General features: G+C 32.3%; 1 protein-coding gene and 2 long non-coding RNA genes across 3 annotated transcripts; 2 read left to right on the forward strand and 1 right to left on the reverse strand.

Annotated features, from left to right (window-relative positions):
• Nucleotides 1-10853: 10853 nt before the first annotated feature.
• On the reverse strand, nucleotides 10854-13055 carry LOC145334318 (uncharacterized). The gene is made up of 4 exons (XR_013884804.1): nucleotides 12897-13055; nucleotides 12597-12664; nucleotides 12050-12168; nucleotides 10854-11265 (listed from the first exon to the last, which is right to left on the reverse strand). It is a non-coding gene; the product is annotated as an uncharacterized LOC145334318 (long non-coding RNA).
• Nucleotides 13056-14487: 1432 nt separating this feature from the next.
• LOC145334192 (uncharacterized) lies at nucleotides 14488-15682 on the forward strand. Its single transcript, XM_080179564.1, has 2 exons — nucleotides 14488-15280; nucleotides 15536-15682. The coding sequence occupies exon 1, from the start codon at nucleotides 14955-14957 to the stop codon at nucleotides 15258-15260; it is 306 nt and encodes a 101-aa protein (XP_080035690.1). The 5' UTR covers nucleotides 14488-14954; the 3' UTR covers nucleotides 15261-15280; nucleotides 15536-15682.
• Nucleotides 15683-16681: 999 nt separating this feature from the next.
• Nucleotides 16682-18253, forward strand: LOC145334193 (uncharacterized). Its single transcript, XR_013884767.1, has 2 exons — nucleotides 16682-17029; nucleotides 17294-18253. It is a non-coding gene; the product is annotated as an uncharacterized LOC145334193 (long non-coding RNA).
• The last annotated feature ends 833 nt before the right edge of the window (nucleotides 18254-19086 follow it).

Genomic DNA, 19086 nt, shown 5'->3' on the forward strand with positions numbered 1-19086 from the left:
TGTGTACGGAAGTGACATCACACCTTATATTTAAGCAATGAAATAACAGGAAATGAAAAATTTTGAATATTTCTATGTTCTACAAGTTAACTCATTTAACCCTCCCCTTCCTGGGCACATATTATTTCTAGCCCCTTAGAAGTCTGTAAACTTAGCCCAGTGGTGGTTACTTAACCGAACTTTACTTAAATTCACATATAAAAAACAAGGACAATCCAACAATAGTAAACTAATATCAAACATTATTTATGTAAAAGTAACAGGATGTTTGTCTGCCCCTAGCCCTTGCAAGGGGCCTAAAACCTTGCGGTAACCTATACTAAAATAAACCTTTGCTTACCTAACCTAATCCAGCTAAGGATTATTTTGTCAAATATACACAATTCTGTTTGACTTTGTGGATTTTGTACTTAACTACAGGTTTATGTTTGTAGGAATGCAAAAAGAGCAATATACTTTGTACACAAAAGCACTATAGTAAATTTCCAAATAAATTTATTAAGGGGGGGGAGGTAAATATCAAATTATCAATAGATTAATTTACAGAAAATTTTAATCAATAAAACCCTTTAAATATAATTATACATATGTTATCACAACAAGGATGGCAACATTCATAAGTGCGTAGCTTAGTAAACAATGCTAGTGAGGAGGAGGGGAGGCATATATCTCAAAATATTTACGTGTTTAAATGTACAGAATAAAAAAGGCTTATGAGGTTGCTACGCTTTTGAAATTGTTTCAGGAATCATTTAGTAAAATTTGAAATCGATGGGGTGATCTAAAATGTCGAAATTAATGGTATTAGATATTCGGACTTACGCTAAATATATGGTAGCTGTGCAATGCATTAATGGTTATGCATTTAAATTAAATGACACATTTAAATAGACAAGGATGTTTGTGTTCATAATTAAAGGCTATTTCAAAACTAATCATAGATATTGATACACAGAAAAAAATTTTAAATGATTTTGACAACAAACAAGAATGTCATTTTCCATAATTATAGCTTAGAATTGACAAATCATGAGAATTTAGATTTAGAGACAGACAGACAGACAGACAGACAGACAGACAGACAGACAGACAGACAGACAGACAGACAGACAGACAGACAGACAGAAAGACAGAAAGACAGATAGATAGATAGATAGATAGATAGATATATAGATAGATAAATATATAGATAGATAGATAGACAGACAGATAGATAGATAGATAGATAGATAAACCATCATTCTTTTGAGTAGATAGTTAGCAAATAGATAGCTGGATAGATAGATAGACATATGATAATTTGATTGTTTCATAAGTTTAAAAAGTAGACCACTATGTCAGTAAAAATGAAAGTTGTTGTCAGAAGCAATTTTAGAAGTCATAGAACTTTTGAAATCTCTTAACTAAGCCAAAAAACTAGCTAGAAACTGTACAAATTGTTTCAATATTTTAAAATTTCTAAAACAGACTTAGAATGGAACGAAATGGCCGATATTATGGCTGATGTTATCAAAAATCGGTGAAAAAAGTGAAGAATTTTTTTTACAGATTTTTCTGTATGTGTGTGTGTGTGTGTGTGTGTGTGTGAGTGTGTGTTACATTACTTTTCTCCGTCGTGTGGGGAGAGTTTGTTGACCCCCCCCCCTCCTCCCACTACCTTTTTTGTTTCCCACTTGTGTTTCATATTATGATCCCTCTTTCGTAAAACGCCGGCTAACATGGATCTCAACTTTAAGTTAAATTCGATACATTTTTTGCATTGAAGCTGCTCTTTAACTGTACATTTTCTATTCTTTAAGGTACTAAGGTTCTTTTTTTTTGTCTGAAGCCTAAGATCTCAATAATTACTTAACCGATTTGGTTCTCTTTTTAAGCAATGTTCACATAGGTCCAGTGATGGTTTTAAGTTAACTTATTTTCAGATTTAAGTCTTTGGATGGTTAGAGGTTTATATCATAATATAACTTTTTTCTTCCCCCTTTGAATACAGAACCTTTAGGGTGTATCTAGTAAACTATTCGGCCCAAATACCATGAATTACGTGGTACAAACAATATTTATTTGATTGGAAGAAAGTTTAGGGACAAATTGCTTTCTTTAGTTGTCATTTCCCTGCTTGAAAGCTGGAACAAAAATTTTAAAGAAGGAAATATAAAATAAAAGTGTTATAATTCTCATTGTTTATCGAAGGATATTTATAGATTATTCAGATAATTTTTAGTGTATTGTTAGGAAAAATCTATTTCAAGTAGAGCAGCCATGTTTATTTGGTTATATGTACGTCTGACTGTCAGTATATAAGTAAGTATTTTTGGAAGATGGTGCAAAAATTTAGTAGGGGTTTTTAAGGTTGAGTTAGCTTATGACTCCTCAATTTGAACATATGCTTTTGATAGGGGTTGGGTAAAATGTTAGATATTTCCAATAAAAAATGGGGAGGTAATCACCCCTTTACACCCCTTGGTCGTCTTTGACGACATCTTCCTTTTTAGTGAATAGATATTAAGAATTAATTGGAAATGTAAAGAATCCATCAAATTTATTGATTTATTGACAATGCCTACAAAAATTTTAATTATTCAACCTTAATGGATAAGATGTTCCTTTATAAAAAATTTTGTTAGCTGCGTTACTTTTTGACACAATAGTCCTTGTTAAACCCTATTTATATCCACAATCTATGACCCCCCTACTGTGTTAATCATATTAAGCCTTGCCATCCTATTATGTATTATTCTGGCGTCCGTGCAACTTTTCAAAGGATAGAGAAACAGATAGAAAATTAGAAAAGGAGAGGGGGGAGAGAAAGATTGCAAAGAGAATATGGTTATGTGTTTGTATGTGTGTGTGTGTGTGTGTGTGTGTGTGTGTGTGTGTGTGTGTGTGGGTGTGGGTGTGTGTGTGTGTGTGTGTTTTAGTGAGCCCCCAGCTCTCTACGTACGCAAAATAGAGGTTGTTGAACCCGAGATCTTAAGGGACAATATTTTCTCTTTTTTTACCATCAAATTATATAAATCTAAAATCAAAATTAATCTTCGTTTATAATTGAATTATTTATCAAAAATTATTTTTTAGGGAATATATTTCAAGTTTTCTCCCTGTATTTGCGGTGTTTGACGCAAAAGTAGTAAAAACAGCTAGATCCACCAACCTTCGAGAGGAATTCAAGATTTATTTTTAATGGACATCATTTAAGGGAATATTCTACTAAGTACAGTTCTAATGTTTTTGTTTGTTTGGCCGTCAATATCTCGCTAAACACTGAACCGATTAAGTTCTTTATTATAGAAAGGCTTCACATAAGGCACATTATTTACGAAAAAAACATTTTTCCGCATGAGGTCTCAGATTTTGATAAAAACTTCCAGTCCCCTTCATTTGGTCATAAAACTAAGGACTTGGTGATTTTTAACCTTTTTAATCCATTTAAAGTCCGATTTTTCGCGCATTTTCTCACTGTGGTGTTTTCACAATGAAAAAAAGGCATTTTTTCATGATTTTCAAGTTTAAAATTTTTACATTAATTTTCAACTTACATACATGTTTTATATATCAAATTAATCCCCCAGATGGGTACAATATAGAATTTGTCTTTAAAATCACAAAAATTATGAATTACAGGGTGTCCCAAGAAAAATGTCAAAACAGGTTTTTTAAAATTTTGACACTGTCAGGAAACGAATTTTGCCCATTTCTTGCCTTGAGAGTGAATATCATCCATTTTACAACACATATGAAGTAAATTTGGCGTGGTAACTCCAAATTTGGACACCTGAGAAATTTTTGAAACACCCTGTAAAAGTGATTTTTGCGTCTGTACAGCTAAAAATTAGTCCAAATTGATTATTTTTTTCAAAGTAGCATACAAAGTATCTAAGTATGTTAGGCCATAGTGTTTTCTGACCAGATTACAATTTTTATATTTTTTGGACACCCTTTATTTTCAAAAAATTAGAAATTTTTTTTTTGTTTTTTTTAAATTTTTTTTTCTTTTTTTAAGTTACCTAAAACTGTCATATAGATACAGATTTTGACTAATAACAATAATATTTGCCTAATATACAAATTTACACACTTTTGGGACACCCTGTGCATGTTTTAAAAAAATGGTGGTTTTTGCTCCTTTTTTGGGGGAAGGAGTCGTTTTAGGACCAGAGACTATTTCTTCATTTTTGTACAACTTTTCAAGGTACATAATTTGTTATTCATACATCAACCGCCTCCGGCGAACCGTTTTGCCGTTATTTACCGCCAAAGGCGGAATTTTGACCTTTTTTACCGTTCTCGAGGTTTTAACGGGCATTTTTGGTAAGAAGGCGTTGATTTATCAAGATCACTCTGAAATACTTTTATTTAGGCAATTTTATTTACTAAATTTTATGTGAAGTAAAAATTTTTGTGCATCTAACCGGTTTTCGTCAAGATGGATTTCAATTGTTAAAACAAGTGAATGGAGTGAATATAATATTAATATTTGATATAACATTAGTTATAAAAGAAACATAAATCACGTCCATTTAAAATTTCTTTTGACAAAAATGGGTTGGATATACAAAAAAATTTACTTCACATGAAATTTAGTAAATAAAATAGTCTAAATAAAAGTATTTCAGAGTGATCTTGATAAACCAACGCCTTCTTACCAAAAATGCCCGTTAAAACCTAGAGAACGGTAAAAAAGGTCAAAATTCCGCCTTTAGCGGTGAATAACGGCAAAACGGTTCGCCGGAGGCGGTTGATGTATGAATAACAACTCGGAAGCTATTAACTTACTACTTTTTAAAATAGCTTAAAACCATTACCCTACACATGAAGAATATAAATCTTAACCTTATTCAAGAGTTGTGTGATTTTAGTGAGCAGTCATAAGAGAGAAGGGATAGGGAGAGTTCTCTCTTCTTTTAGTCTTGGCGTTCCTTCTTTTAAGCAACTTTAAATTTGCTTTCCAACGGGAAAGTTTTAAATACAAGTTATGAGATAAAATTTGACTTTTATTATACAACTAATACTTTATTTGAAGGGTAGAAAGAAGTAGAATAATGGCCTAAAACCAACTATTGACCTACTATTATTCAAAAATAAAACATCATGAAACATAAAATGTAAAAGTCGGATCATTGACAAACGAGAACTTCAAAGACAGACAAAAAACGGCTCACATGAAGGAGACTAGCACCGAAATCGAAGAATGAAGAAAGCTAGCACCAAATTTCTTAAAGTGAAGAAAGCTAGCACCTAATGTTTTGATCCTTCTTAATTGTATTATGTATAAATCCTATTATATAAAGTAGTAAGCGTTTTTTGTCTGTCCCGAAGGATCTCGTTATCCGCTGAACCAATATTGTTCTCCTTTACAGTAAAGCTTCTTATAGGTCCTGGGAAGGTTTTAAACTATTTTTCGAGAGGGTGTCTTAACCCCCCTCTCCCCCAAAAAATAATTTTTATAACTTTTTGGAAACTCAAATTTAAAATAGGATTAGGTCGACTTTTCCTTCTCCTACCAGTGCAGTGCCCCTAGAGGCTTCTAGGGGGCGTAGCCGTTTGTAATACATAAATTGCTCCTCCCTCTTTCTCACACAAAATATGTCCCGGCCCATTTACACCTAAAATCTCTCCCACTATTAGAAATCTTGTAAATCTTAAAGATGAAGAACCCTAGCACCAATTGGTGTAGAATGAAGGAAACTAGCACCGGTGCTAGTCTCCTTCATGTGAGCCCAAAAAACTTACTACTTACTTCAAAGGATATTAGAGAATATATTTTTGAACCATGGCAATAAATGAAGACCAAATTCATTCTAAATCTAACCTTTTTATCAATTTTACTTAAATTACTATATCTTTGTTAAAAACTAAATTATATGCATTATTTTTGAGTAACTACGCTCACATAAACTCGAAGTTTTCCAATGTTAGCTGTTTTAAAATTAATTTGAAATGTAGCATTGAATGAGCACCATCAGTCTTCTTCTGAGGTGAATGAACTGACGCAACTTATATCAGAAAAAGGGAAAATGGAGGTGGGGAGGGGGAAGAGGGATATATCTGAGCAGTTAGATACGCAAATCGTTTTCTGTTCACTAGTAGAGATACTGTTTAGAAAATGTATCCTATTTATCATTAAAGTATTGGATGTGTTTGGTAAGATCTCAGAAACAACTAGATCTACTAGTCCAGTATTATCAGTAAAGCTTTTTATTTGTCCTTGGAATCTATTTTGCTAGGGAAAAGTAGGTAAAAAAATTGGTCATTGGAATTATAATTACAATAGTACTCAAAGTTTTAAAATCAGGTGTTGGCTTAAAACTTTGTGTACTTTTATTTTAGTTTTGATTTAAAGGTTCATTTACCAGCAGTGTCCAGTATATCCATCAATAGATAAATTAACAGAAGGGTAATTTTGTTTAGCATTGTTGGGGATGTACATCAATTTATCTTGCAGTGTCTTACCCCTTAATATTCGTGGCTCATATCTAATATAATGACTGTACATTAATTCGCGCACCGTACAATAATCCGTTGGTGTACCTAACCTTAAAACTCACAGTACATAGGGTTAATGCACTCTATATGTCCACCACCCTTACTAGGTTCAACTCCGTAGGGGTTTAGTAGGCACAATTATTACAATATAAGGGTGGAAATAAATAAATCTTTTTTTTAGAAAGCAAAGCTTTTCCATTATTAGGGACGATTGCTTGTTTCTTTCTTACGTCTGTAGAGCTATAAATGTTAATATGTTAGTATTGTCATATAGATTATAAACTTTATATGAAGGTTCCTGTATATAATAAATTTGAAATATTTCAAAACAAAATTAAGAAAAAATTCTTGTTAAATTTGTTTCTCTAAATGTTTATGCCCTGTTAATCCTTATATAAAAGTAACAGCATGTCTTTTTGTCTATCTGCAGATAGAATATACTTGGATCGATATGGTTCTCCTTTACAACAAAGCTTTACTAAGGCCCAAAGAAGGTTCATAACTAATATTTGGGAGGGTATCTCTACCACCCCCTCTCTTAAAAAGTTACTTTTTAAAAATTATAAATAGGTCTTCGAATTCAACTTCCCCCTCCTCAAGTGCACCTAGAATAGAAGTACCCAAAGTCTTTAATCCAAAAAATAAAATACCTATTTCATACAATTTTAGGAATCAACAATTTTACATTACAATGTCCCCTCCCTCCCTGAATGCAAGGTTCATTGCAATGTCTTGTTTATTTCATTTTTATGGATGTTGACAATCTTGTTGTTTTTTAGGATGGGTGGATTTTAAAAAGAAGAAAGGATTTGATAATATTCAAATTTTAATTTCTTAACCAGTATGGCTTCGAAACCGATTCATTTCCGCCGGATTAAAAACAACTCTGAGCCATACTGAAAAATCATGCATTGTTTAGTGTTATAGACAAATTTCTAGAATAATAAAATAAAAACCTCACCAAATTATTACCAGATTTGTTGGCCCGGGAATCGATATATAAACTTTAGTATCCGCGGAAAGCTGTGTAAGACACTAAATACCATAAATAACTTCCAGTATGGCTCCGAATCCTATTAATTTCTGCCGGATTAAAACCGGCTCTGTGTATAAATACTGAAAAAGAGGGTACCATATCAAAAATACAAAAATTGTTTTAACGTACTGGGACATATGAGAAGCTTCTCTTAAATGAAAAACTCAAGTAAGCTGTTCATCTTTTTTTATTGGGAGAGGGGGAAGGGCGTTGGACCTGTCTTTGAGATCTTAAGCTTCTATCAAGAGAGACAGACGAAAATGCATCATTCTTTGTCTGTCCTTCTTGCTATTTATATTCTCACAAGTGAGTCAGTGAGTGAGGGAAGCAGATACTTATAAAGATGCATCTAAAAATATTTTACCTGGATGGATCTATAATATATTTGGATATTAAGACAGAGGAAAATTTGTCGTCAATTTAGGTTAATAACATGGACATATTTTATTGGTCAGTTCTTTCATCCAGTAGGTGGAGAGCGGATGGGGTATAGGGGTTGGATGGGGAGATGGGTAGTTATTCATGCCAGCTACAAGTTTCACTTTATTAGAGTACATGATAACCTGGTGTAAGATCCAAGTAATAATAAATCCATTTATACCTGGCACCAGAAATTAGGAAAATTCTTGGAATGTTTTTATCTCAACGAGGAAAAACAGGAAGTTTAGAAATCTCAAAAATAAATGGATTTACTATTAATTGGATGTTACACCAGATTTTCATGTTCTTTAATAAAGTGAAAATAACAAATCACTCCCTTTACCCAATCCCCTCCCCTCCTACTGGATGAACGAAATAACCAATAAATGCGTTCCATGTTAGCAACCTAGATTGACGATAATTTTCCCTTGTCACGATATCCGCGTATATTCTAAATCCATTAAAAAATATAGGGATATGACACTCAAAGATAAATTACTCTTCCTTAAATTATAAGTCTATATTATTAAATCTTTTTTTAAAAATCATATAATTTCTAAAATTGAAAGTTTTTTATTTTGAGTTAATGGATATTTTATATTCAATTGACCTACCCATTTCCTTATAATCAAACAGATTCAAATTGACAAACGAAAAACAAATTAGAAAAAAATGTAGTGGCTGAGATATTCTATAATTCTTTTTGTCTTTTCGTTTGTCAGTCCATTACTCTATAGGAGATTTTTGTCTCCTATTTTTGATAGATAGCTGTTTTTTTTGTAGAGATATAACTTGACAAAATAAATACAGTATACAATTGCTTAGTCCGTTTTGCCACAAAAAAACTCAAACATTTATTGGTCTTTAGTCATTAGTCACCCATCCATGATTTTTTTTGTGCTTCGCTACTTATGGATGTTGTCCTTCTAGAATTAATTTATCTTTTCTAACTTTTAAAATTCAAATTTGATTTATAGGTATATTATCCTACTGATTAGACTCAATGGAGTGTAATTTTCAGGGAAGATTTGAAGTAAATTTTAAGAAAAATGCTAATGAGTGCAGAAAGAACGTTATTCTTTGTCCCAGGTTCTACGAAATACCATAAAAAAAGAGTCGTTTTACCAGAAAAGTGGTAAAGCTGGTCAACCTGGTAAAATATACCAGTTTCGTGGTAAATTTTACCAGCAAAAATTTTAGCCAAAAAATTAGTCAAATTTTACCATTTTTTTTGTAAAATTTGACGAAACAAAAAAACCCGTTTTTTGTGTTTTAAATAAAAAACAGCTCTTCATAATCAGTTGTAGTACTTTAAAATAATGACTTCTATACAATGAAGCCTAAATTTAAATTTTTTTTTTTTTTTTTTAATTTTACCACTTTTGGAAGTTTTACCAAAAATGTGGTCAATTTTACAACTCTATTTTTCAGGTTAAGTCCGAATTTTCGGACTTAGACAAAAAAACGCAATTTGGTCAATTTTTACCAAAAAGTTGGTAAAATTTGACAAGGTATTTTTTTAGGCTAAGTCCAGATTTTTGGACTTTGCCAAAAAAAATGAACTTGGTAAAATTTGACCAACTTTTTGGTAAAAATTGACAAGGTAAATTTTTAGGCTAAGTCCAAATTTTTGGACTTTGCCAAAAAAAAAAACTTGGTAAAATTTGACCAACTTTTTGGTAAAAATTGACAAGGTAAATTTTTAGGCTAAGTCCAAATTTTTGGACTTTGCCAAAAAAAAAACTTGGTAAAATTTGACCAACTTTTTGGTAAAAATTGACAAGGTAAATTTTTAGGCTAAGTCCAAATTTTTGGACTTTGCCAAAAAAAAAAACTTGGTAAAATTTGACCAACTTTTTGGTAAAAATTGACAAGGTAAATTTTTAGGCTAAGTCCAGATTTTTGGACTCTGCCAAAAAAAAAAACTTGGTAAAATTTGACCAACTTTTTGGTAAAAATTGACAAGGTAAATTTTTAGGCTAAGTCCAGATTTTTCCAAACAAACATCCTTCTACTTAATGATAAAAATCGCAAATAAAATATAATGAGGAAATATTCAGACCTAATACTTTCCAAACAAACATCCTTTTACTCAGCACTATTTGCTTTCGTTATATGGAATATGAAATTAATAAAATATGATGATAATGATTTTATTTAGAATTTATTTCATATTATAACATAACAGGTCATATAGATATTATCCAGGTCAATACTGAAATTACAAAAGATTGGCATCCAAGATAACAACAGTCTAGTACTGATGCCTAAATGTCGATTGATAACAGTGCCACCTGGAGAGGGAAATTGTAATGCTGCTTTTATGGAGATTAATGTACTGAAGAACAATCAGGCAAGTCTCCTACCTGGAGGTACTCTGACTATTTGGCTGGAAGTTATAAAACCTGGACCTGAAAGTGCAGTATCCTGTCTCTCTGGTGACCTGGAGAATTGTTTTGAGGATCCAGAGTTTACTGATTGTTTGATAGAAACTAGTACCTCCAAATTAAAAGTGCACAAGTTTATACTTGCCTCAAGATCTCCAGTATTTAAGGTAGGTTTTTCCATTCTTACTTGTTAATTAAATTCTTGTCAATATTTTTAGGTAAATTTTTAGGCTAAGTCCAGATTTTTCCAAACAAACATCCTTCTACTTAATGATAAAAATCGCAAATAAAATATAATGATGATAATGATTTTATTTAGAATTTATTTCATATTATAACATAACAGGTCATATAGATATTATCCAGGTCAATACTGAAACTACAAAACTTACTAGTATCGTTTCTGTAAATAACATACCATACACCTGTCAAATGTGTAATGAAGTCAATATTTTTTAGAATTTTAGCTTGTGGAATGTTTGGAGCTCTCGAGTAGAACTTAGTTAACTGACACAAATTTTCTCGGTTCTACATTGTTGTCATAATAAACACCGATTGGGCGGATTGTATAATCAATACGCTTTATATGTTAAAGTCAATATTTTTTAGAATTTTAGCTTGTGGAATGTTAGGTGTCAACATTGTCGTCATAATAAACACTGATTGTAATCAATACGCTTTATTTAAGTTAATTTTAACTGACTAACAGAATATTCTCTGTTCAACATTGATCGTCATAATAAAACTTATTAGTATCGTTCTGTAAATTATTTGTTAATTTTAACTGACTAACATATTTTCTCGGTTCAACATTGTCGTCATAATAAATAATGAAATTTTTTGTATAATCTGTGACTGTTACATGTTGAGATGGAACTCTAGTTGTTCTCCATGGAACTGCAAAGCTCCACACTTCAAAACTGGTTCAACTCCAAAATCCTGAAAAAGAATATTCATTTTAAATTAAGCAATTAAAGGATTAACAAATCAAAAAGGCCTTACAAAAAGGAAAGTTAACTGTTTTGGGAAAATTTCATGGAGAAAGTAGATACAGCTTGTGTACGTGCCTGCTTATTAGAGAAAGTTTAATTCAGTTATCAATACATAACCAGACTGAGAGAAACTAAGAATGTCTTATAACGGGAATTTGGAGTTATGGTATGAATTAAATAGTCGTATGTTAGTTTTAAGAGAGAGTCTAGAGATTAGAGCCAGAACTGACAATGTCGAGATCCAGAGGGAGGTTTGTAAGAGGTTATATCAGCATGGATGGATTACTACACATCTTAATCGCTGCCGTCCTTCCCCTCTGCTGCCCGCCGCTGCCCAGGCTGCCGAACTGGCAGCTGTTCTTCACGAAGTAAACATGCACGAGGATGAATGTAATGCTGTTTAGATTTTAATAATATCCTGAATGTACTGTTTCAATAATATAAAGTAGTAAAATCTAATTTTAAATAGCTACCTATCTAGTACATTATTTTTATGTATTAACTTTTGTCTAACCAGTTTAATATCTATCTAATAAATTTAATAATAGCTTAATTGTTAATATAATTTAGTATACAGTTTCATAAAGGTAGTTCGATGTGTGTCTGTGTATATTAACTTCATATTTGTTATGCTTGTATAAATGGAAACTACCTTTTGGGGCCGAGGTGTTGCCGTAGTTGCGTGTAGGATTATTCCAACTATCTTTTATTACAAATAATTAAACACTTACTTTTAACGGCCATGAATTTCTGATGGCAACAGCTTCATGTTGGTGCAAGAAATGTTCCACGGTCGAATTGCGGTCAGCTTATAATCAGAGAATACACCCAGCTGTGTGCGAAGCTAAACCTGAAAAAGAATATTAATTGAAATATAATTTATATATATTTTTAATATTATTTTACATAAAACACATCTTATAATATCTTTCTATTAAGGGTATAAAAATTCGTTACGCTTAAAACAATCATAAACCTTAAAGGGCGAATATAGGTTGGATATAATATGAGCTTATTTCAAAGGTGCTATTATATAGATTATAATAAATAATTTAAAGATAATGACATATCTAATTGTATTAGTCTGTTTACAGCTTATAAAACCTGTCTAACTCAAGATAATATTATGTAATTAGTGTGGTTCCCTAAGAACTCAAACACTCTACCATCACACAAGGCTTCGTAGCAAGGTTGAATTAAAAAGGTTTCGTTAAAGGATAGTCTTAATAACATGGCCTAAAATATCCATGTTCTTATTAAAATTATTTTAACACTTACTTCTATGTAAACCATTCATTAATTGCAGCGCCCATATATTTTCTCACGAATCTGATTCCTGGTTAAGTCTGAAAAACAATATTAATTGAAATATAATTTGTTAATATTTCTATTATTATTTATATATATTAATAGTAGAATACTTTAAATATTAAGAATAGGATAAAAAGTCGTTCTTATATCATATATCAAAAAGGTTTAAAAAATTATAAAACAAATGCAGTTTATCGTAGCAGCTTAAAACCATGCGTAAGGTCCTAAATTATATTGATTTTTTTATTACATTATTTAAACACTTACTTCTATCTCGCCAATCTTTAATTGCAGCGCCCAAATAGTTATTTCTGATGAATCAGTGTTGCTGAACCTGAAAAACAATATTCAATTTAAATATAATTTATTAATATTTCTTTTACATTTATATATATTAAACCCGGATTATTTAATATTAAGAATAGGATAAAAAGTGTTTCTTAGATCAAATCTAAAAGGCTTAAAACAATTATCCTATTATATAAATATATTAATATTGTTCTCTTTTACAACGAAGCTTTTTATTTATTTTAATCTATAGCTGAAACTCAAATTAAAAATAGGATGAGGCCTCGACTTTTCTCTTCCTACTTTAAGTGCCCCTCGAGGCTTCTAAGGGGCATAGCCGCTAGTAAAACTTAAACCGTTAATCGAAGGCAGCCTAAAACCGTACGCTCAAGGTCCTACATTATTAATGTTTTTATATTAAAATTATTTAAACACTTACTTTTACGCAAACCACTCTTTGATTGCAGGGTCCATATACTAACAGCCAAGACTGAAGGTGGACACATACTTTTTTAAACTTCTGAATATCAGCTCTCTAGGCGTTCTTAACTGACATTCATATAAATCTTGTGACATGGACCATCTCCTGTCAATCATACTTGGATATAACACGTATTTTCTCTAAGAGACTTGAAATATAACACTCATTGTTTACAATAGTTTTCAATCGGTATAGCGGCATTCATGCACATGCTCTGTACAGGTATACAACTTTATATTGAAAAATATTTCTTTTATATCCATTGCAATATATTTTTTTATATTTTATCGATGATATTTCATTTAAGTCATTGCAAAAATATATTACATTCACATTAAAAAAAATTTACATTAATTTAACTTTCGTAACCCTGTTTTCAGATGATCAAATCAGCGTGCTCGACAAAGTTGCCAAACTTTAAAAAACACCTTATGTATATAATATCATTTTTATATTTTACCGGTTAATTAATTAAAACTGCATAACTTATATAATTCATGAAATGTTATTATTCGTTGCAATATTACGATTAAAAATATAACTGTCTTGCAAAGTGTTTTGCCACCTATTCAATCTGTATGTTGGCAACCGTAACTTTCCATCGGCGCAATATTCAACTGGACTATATGACTACGGTGCATTTTTGTATTTTAGTAATCATTTTTAGTGAAATTACAGTGAATTTTGAAGTTAATATGTAACATTCTGTTTTATAATTCAAATTTTATCATTAATTATTGAAAATTCTTTGTAAAATATTCTTCGTATTCGTTTTTTCTCCCATTTTTGGGACTCTTTTTAGCTTACGTAATATACAGGACTTTTTTAAATGTAAAATTAATAAATATATTTCTTGCACCGTAGTATAAACGGATTTTCGCAAATATAGGAGTACAATTATAAGAATGAAACTACTTTTTTTGCCCAGAGGTGCCGGAGGCACTGGCTAAAAATAACTGTTTTTAATCTTATGCTTTTAGATTTTTATATTCGTAGAAAACCATGCATATAATACGATATGCTAGTTACCTAGTTTTTTTGCGTATGAATGAGAACACCTGTTCCTATCCACCGGATTCGAATGAATACGAGCTATTTTTATTTTGTAATTTTTTATTTCTTAAATATTCTACCTTTTCAGATAGTTCTGAATAACAGGCTATTCAAGTCAATCACCTGGGTACGCGTACATCATAATAACAGGTATGGGTGTATATTAGCTGTATAAGATTTATTTTTTTTCTCCTGCTACAAAATTTGTTTTAAATAAATAGGGGGGGGGGGGGGAAGTTTTGACACATTTGCGTAAACAGGGAGTATAGGCTTTATCTTTGGACTGAGAGTATAGGTTATTAGGGATAAAATCATTCTTATATGATGAATTTTCCCAAGTTTTAATATTTTTTGGATAGGCCTCCAGGTTCCGGAGCTCCAGGCCTTCCCCCCCCCCCCCCCCTTGTTTAAGGACAAATAAAATACCGGAAAGTTAAAAAACATTAATCACACCCATCCCAAAAATAAACAAGACAAACAAAATAATCATTCCTCAAATTAGGATGGATCCATACCAATACCACGAGCTGCATGACAGATGGGACGCCCTCATGGTTAGGATGTTGAGACTCTTCTCCAAGCTAAATATTCGAGTTCAAGAAGAATCATGTGGCATTGATGACGCTGTTGAAATAGTAAAACTGTTATACCATCACGGTTGGGTAGAGACACACTTAAAGAAGAATGAACCTATGCCCGAGAATCTCTACGAGAACGAGAGACCCCGCCTGGATGATACCGAGAGATATGTCATTGACCATGAAGCCGACTGTGCACCTTTCCTCACCAACGTCAGCCCTTTTTTCTAAATAAAACCCAGAGTAACAAGGTAAAAACTACGAAATTATTGCAGGGGTGTATATTCTGCTCCGGGGGGGGGGGGGGGAGGGGAGGGGGAAAAAAGAAATAAGTGGATCAATGATGGAAGTTGCTTCAAATCACCTGCTCTTGTTCATGGCTAGTTGTCTTTTGTAGCAGGGGAAAAAATTGTTTTTAACCAAAAAATGTTTCAGAATTCTTTGAGTTTCTTCATTAAAAAACGCTTTAGTTTTCTCATTTTTAATTCAATGTTCTTTCCTTTCAGGGAAGAGAAAGGAGAAGCTAGGAGAAGCCGAGCTCGCCGCCGGCGATTTCATCCAGCCTCCGGATATCCATGCTGAAAGCGAATTTTAATTGTAATTTGTGGCGTTATCCTCTTAGAAAATTTTGTTTGTATTATTTAACTCCCCATCCCCCCCCCCCCAAACTAAATTGCTGGGTTAGGTTAGGCTAGGTTAAGTTATACGGCTAGGTAGAGGCCAGGGGCCGTTTTTCTAGGGGGGGGGGGGGGTATTTCCTAAGAGGATAACATCAATTTGTTCTTTCAGAACATTTACGTTAACCTCTCTTTGATTGCAGCGCCCATATATTTTATAATTAAGTACCCATGGTGACAGTGATCGAGCCCCACTGGTCGTGCAGATATATAATTTCCTGCATATAAACATTAATAAACATTATTTACCCCTAAAGCCGACGATTACGTATGCACGTGTACAGTTTTTTAAGCTTCTGGCTATAGCTCTCTAGGAGATCTTAATTGATATGTTTTATTTTTTGTTTTTGTTTTTTGATATTTTTGTTATGTTGTTTTATATTATTTATTATTATTTATTTTATAGCAAATTAACAAATTTTCTGGGTTCAACATTGTTGTTATAATAAAACTCCATGCAACTGCAGAATTCTGCAAAAGTCACGACCAGTGGGGCTCGATTATATATGCGTTCGTCGGCTTTTCAGGGAAGGCAGGAAATTTATATAGGTATTATCCAGGTCAGGACTGGAACAAACAAAATTTTATGTATATTGTATATAGTTATTTTTTTCAAAGTAAAAAAATGTCAGACCAACGCTGGATGACGTATGTATAATTGGATCACAATTTTGATAGGTAAGTTTAATTAATTTTATAGACAATCAAAGAATAAATAAGGGTATTTTCTTATGTTTGTAACTCTAACTCTTTATTTTGTGAGTTCCTTTGACATTTAATTTTGGTTTCAAAAAGTGTCACTCCCCCCCCCCCCCTTTTTTACTTTCTCCTTCTTTTGTTATATGTAAACAAGTAATAACCTTATTATTATAACCAGGGGTGTATATTCTGCACAAGATTTATTTTTTTTCCCCTGCTACAAATTTTTTTTTTTTTTTCCCCCCTAGATTTTTCTGAAAAAGTAGGGGGGGAAATAGAAAAATATTTAAAGAACTCTATATTTCATTTATTTTATCCCTCCTACCACACATTTCTTTAGTTTTTTTAACCAAGGAGGGGGGCAAAATGGAAAAAATGTTTTCAGTTTTCTTAATTTTTACATTTTTTTTTCCTCCAACCACTTATTTTTTATTTCCCCCCCCCCCCTGAGCAGGGGATCCCATGCAGAATATACATCCCTGATTATAACATATACTTCTTATTTCAGGAGTTACCTATACACCCCTGTTAGACGTTATTGAAATGGGAGACAATTTGATTGGTACACTCTCTAAAGCTCTACTGAAGCGTATAAGAAGTGGAGATAAGAGGAAAAATGTACAGGTGACTTTTTACAACTAATTATTTCTACATATTTAAGATGAGACCTTACTTTTCATTACTGTACTTAAAGTATAATCTATGCTCGACTTTAATTTCTATTTTTCACTTGCAGTCAGCGCACTATAAACATGCTTGCTCTTACACCAGTATAGTCATATGTACTGTAATCAATTGACACGTGTAGCTTGCCCAAATAACGATCCATAACAACTCCCCTATATTATTTTAAATAAGTAATTCACTAATTATGTAATCTTTTTCCAGTTGCAGCATAAACTGAGGTCCATAAGAAAACTCTTCTGTAATGCAACGAGAGCCAGAAGTAAATACTGGCGCAAGAAACATCAACAAAGTGAAGACAGTCAGCCATTACTAGAAGAAGAACAGCAGGAGGATTTGATGGATGTGGAATATGAGAACGAAACTGCATCGTCAAAAGGTAACCTACAATATCTGTAATATAAAGTAGAACGATGTCGGTCTGTCTGTTTGTTGTTTGTTTGTCCAAATTCCCACAAACATTGTCTCCCAATTTTTGTTTTTTATTTTCCTTTCAATCTAAATTTCAAACAATTGGTTTGATCAAACGTTAGTTAAGTTTGTCTCAAGATATCCTTGTTCCAGGGGTGTATATTCTACATGGGATCCCTTAACCTAACCCACCTTCACCCACTCTCTACATTTATCTACTTTTTCTGGAATTTTTAAGTTTTTAACTTTCTAATTTGACTAGTTTTTCTTTACGGCATTATCCTTATACTAAAGTAACAGGATGTCTGTGTGTCTGTTCAAAAGGATCTTGCTAACCGCTGAACCGATTGGGTTCTCCTTTACAGGGTACCTTCACATAGGTCCCGGGAAGGTTTATAACTATAAAACATCATGTTTAACATCGTATTTTTTTAGGTAAAGTTTGTACAGGCTGCAATACCAACTTCACAAAGGAAACCGAAAGTATATGTTATCAATGCTACGCAAACCAAGTTTTAGAGCGATTAAATAACAATCCTGAAGAAACGGACTACATTAATATTGTTGTAGACAATATTAACAACAATAATACCAACGATAATAATGATGCAGACAATGACAGCATTCAAGATGCCGAGGACTGGGAACACGTCGAATTGTTTGATATACCTGAAGATTATTTTGACCCAGATGATGACGATGACCCTGATGACGAACCTGATGGCGATCATGACGGGGATCGCTTCAAACATCTTACAGAACTTGAGAAAGAAATTGTTAATGATATCAGAAGCGTTTGTGTTCTAGACAACCCCATCTCTCACAACAAAGTTAGAATCATCCTGGCGATTCTGAAACGCTCGTGTATTTTCAAATTTCCGTCATATAATACATTATTCAAACCCAAATACAAAGTTGAAATCAAAGAAAACAAATATAATCCTACAAATGCTCCTGGTTCACTGATTGAGTGCAGGTATGTTTATCTACGATTTAGAAAGCGTAGCATTTCTATAATCATTACCAGAATTTCCGTACGTCCATTTTAAACATGTCGATTTTTCTCCTTTTTTAACAACAAACTTTCAAGTGTTCTAATTATCAGTTTGATCATTCTTTGGTATATTGCTTCCTGCGACAACTTGAGAACAATATTATAAGCGAAGCCACTCTATAATTAATTCCTTAAAATTTAAGTATGTGCATAAACCTTATCCTTCTTGAAGCATTTTTTTTTAACAAATTTACTTACATTCAATTTTGGTTCGACTTTAATATTTTTAAATTCAGTTCAGATACTTCACAATTGTTAATGTCCGTTTGTCGTACCGTTTCAGTGCTTTGGTTTTTATGGATGTTGTCATCGTTGTTCCATTACTTTTCATCGTAATATTATTTGGAGCCCGATGGTGCAAAATTTCTTTGAATTGTGCAAGTTTTAGTTAAAAATATATTTCTTTTTCCAGATTCCCTACCTATGAGATCCTCCAAGACGCCATCACAGACTTTAAAAGGTTGAATGGACAACAGGCCGTTGATGATCATATAACTTTTGACATCTCGGGCGACGGAGTGAAAGCAGCTCA

The sequence above is a fragment of the Acartia tonsa genome, chromosome 12 (genome assembly GCF_053477335.1).
Source record: "Acartia tonsa isolate MP-2025a chromosome 12, ASM5347733v1, whole genome shotgun sequence".
Lineage (NCBI taxonomy): Eukaryota > Metazoa > Arthropoda > Copepoda > Calanoida > Acartiidae > Acartia > Acartia tonsa.